The sequence below is a fragment of the Henckelia pumila genome, chromosome 3 (genome assembly GCF_033568475.1).
Source record: "Henckelia pumila isolate YLH828 chromosome 3, ASM3356847v2, whole genome shotgun sequence".
Taxonomy (NCBI): Eukaryota; Viridiplantae; Streptophyta; class Magnoliopsida; order Lamiales; family Gesneriaceae; genus Henckelia; species Henckelia pumila.
In genome coordinates this window covers 196667554-196670107 of record NC_133122.1, presented here as the reverse complement: position 1 = coordinate 196670107, position 2554 = coordinate 196667554, and the positions used below count along the sequence as shown (strand labels likewise).

At 45.3% G+C, this 2554-nt stretch overlaps 1 protein-coding gene across 1 annotated transcript; it reads right to left on the bottom strand.

The window, feature by feature from the left end:
- Window positions 1–234: 234 nt before the first annotated feature.
- On the bottom strand, window positions 235–2214 carry LOC140887969 (polyphenol oxidase, chloroplastic-like). The gene has a single exon (XM_073295620.1). It carries the CDS (start codon window positions 2166–2168, stop codon window positions 378–380), a length of 1791 nt encoding a protein of 596 aa, XP_073151721.1. The 5' UTR covers window positions 2169–2214; the 3' UTR covers window positions 235–377.
- Window positions 2215–2554: the final 340 nt, after the last annotated feature.

Genomic DNA, 2554 nt, shown 5'->3' with positions numbered 1-2554 from the left:
CGCAAAATTAAATTTATATTTAAAATATATATTATGTATATAGTACTAAAAAAAATTATAATTTCAGGGGGGGCGGTCGCACCCTTTCGAAATCATGTAGGTCCGCCACTGTATACATATGTACGTATATGAAATAAAAATATACAAAAATATACTTGACATCTACCATAAACTTGCTACATGGGGAAAATAATTAATATATGAAATTAAAAAAAGAAAAGAAGGTATCAGAACTTGCGATGAATAACGTTATTCAATTTGAGCAATGAATAATATTTATTTCAAGTCTTTTTGTTCTCTGGAAAGATGAAACCAACAACAAATTATTAAAACGTCCGAATTATGTGATGGAAGGTAATTGAAACGAATGCGAAACATCAATCAAATTCGATCTTGATACCATCGATGGTAATAGATTCACCGGCACTCGCCGGCACCAAAGTCACCACCACATGTTCGTCGTCCTCCGCATCCAGTTCCTCCAAAATATCCGTGATGGACAACCTGAAAGTCGTCTTGATCTTCTTGGACGACTTATGTTTATGCGGAACATTAACAAAACTCCCCGCGAATTCAGTATTTTCCGGCGTGGTCACTACGTCGTCTTCGTCGTTGATATAAACGTCGAATTTTGCATAAACATCTCTGTCCAGTTCGATCCCTTTTATGACCAGAATCTCTTCCTTCTCATCCTTGTCCTTCCTGCTCCTTCGTTTCTTCGGTCTTTTCACCAGAACTTTCAGAACCTTGTCGAGTTTCGCGGGTAGTACTTCTTTCGGCCCCGGCACATCCGCTGCCTTCGCTTTCGCGAGGCTCTTCAGTTTCCTTAAAACAGATGACACCCGAGGTTTTGGCCGAGATTCCAGCCATGGAATCTCCACGTCCTGATAGACGTACCCGAGTTTCGCAGTATCCAAACAGTCCCCGACCTTGACCCGGACCATCTGCGCGTTTTCGTCGTAAAACAAAAACGAAGCACCGAGATAATCAGAGTCTTTTATATCCTGGCGCCTCCCTCCCAAAGTTTTCCACACACTCCACAGCCTGTCGATGTTGGAATGATGACCGAAGAATATCGGGTCCCGACCCGCCGAGTAGAAGTTTCCCATGTCCTCGAAATTTGGTTGCTTCGAGTCACCGGTCCATAAATGAACCGGGCCGTGTGGGACATTTTCGATCGACCCGCTTCCTGGATTCGGGTCGTCACCAGCTTTGTAGCTGCTGCCGAAGAAAAGCTGCGGGGTTTTAGCGTTCGACACCATTTGCCTGTACATGACCGTCAGATTCCTTGAAGTTTGCTGGTTAGGATTGATGGGGGAACCCGACCCGCTGAAGTTCAAATCGACCACGGTCGGCGGCTGGTGACCTTTGTCGCGTAAAGTGTCGAATAGTGCGGATTTCGGATTCGCGTACATGGCAGGGATAGGCATTCCAGCGGGAGCATCCCAGTTCCAATACGGCATTACGAAAGTGGGATCGTCGATCAATTTTCCCAGGATTCTTTCGAAGAAGTAGAGGTAGTATCTGTGGAATGGGAAAAACAGCCACGAGCCGTGGACTTGAAGCTCCAGATTGGGGAATCCGGCTTGATCATACGCGCCATCGCAGTAAGCACAGTGGACGTTAGCTTGCTGCTTGAAGCTGCGGGGATCGTCTTCGGGGAGGGCTCTCATGATCTCCACGGCTTTGTTGAATTTGGCTATGTACGCTTCATCGGCTAGGTGCGCGGCGGGGCGTACGCGCAAGGTGGTTGGCGGTGTGGGGAACTGGTAATCGATTATTTTTCCGTCGAGTGGGGGGCAGCAGTTTGTAGGGGCTGCGCCTTGTGGGAGGTCCGCGGGGCCGCATTTCGTGACATCGGGGCCGGGGACAGGGGCGGCGAATGCCAGCGGGGAGGCAGTGAGAGCTGTGGCCCCGTACAATCCTCCTAGTCCGATCAGCACGTCCCGCCTGTCGAACTTGGCTGGTGATGAAGATTCTTGGTCATTGATGTCTTTGGATCTGCAGCAAATTTTATAACTTTTGGACTTTTGGACAGGGGAACGTTGTGTTGGTTTGGTGAAGGGGAGAGCGGAGAGGAATGTGGTCGTGGTCGTGGTCAAAGAGGAGCCGCCGCGAACCTTGGCGGTGGAAAGGGTGGTGGCATAATGTGGAGTGATGGATGCCATGTTTCTTGGTTATGACATATTGAAGGTTCTTGGTACATTTTTATAGGAGAATGATGCTTGTTGCTATGATAATATTAAAAAATAAATAAAAAAATCCTCATACTATTCTTTGCAAGTAGATGAAGTAAAATATTAAAGAACATGTAGGGATAGATCGAAAGAAGAAATTTCATCTACTCCCGAAAAATTTGACTTTAAATGAGTCTAGTCTACGTACTCATCCCTTGAACAATACATTCAATAAACCTCACTAAAAAATTTTGGCATTCTAAAAACTAATAAATCGACTATACATTCATTATATACAAATTTGAATTTGCATGTGTCTGGGTATAATTAAATCGATGTTTCCATGTACATTCCCTGTAAATTACATATATATAAAT

Coding starts and splice junctions, on each gene's coding strand:
- LOC140887969 (XM_073295620.1), bottom strand. CDS start 2,168: ATGGCATCCATCACTCCACATTATGCCACCACCCTTTCCACCGCCAAG.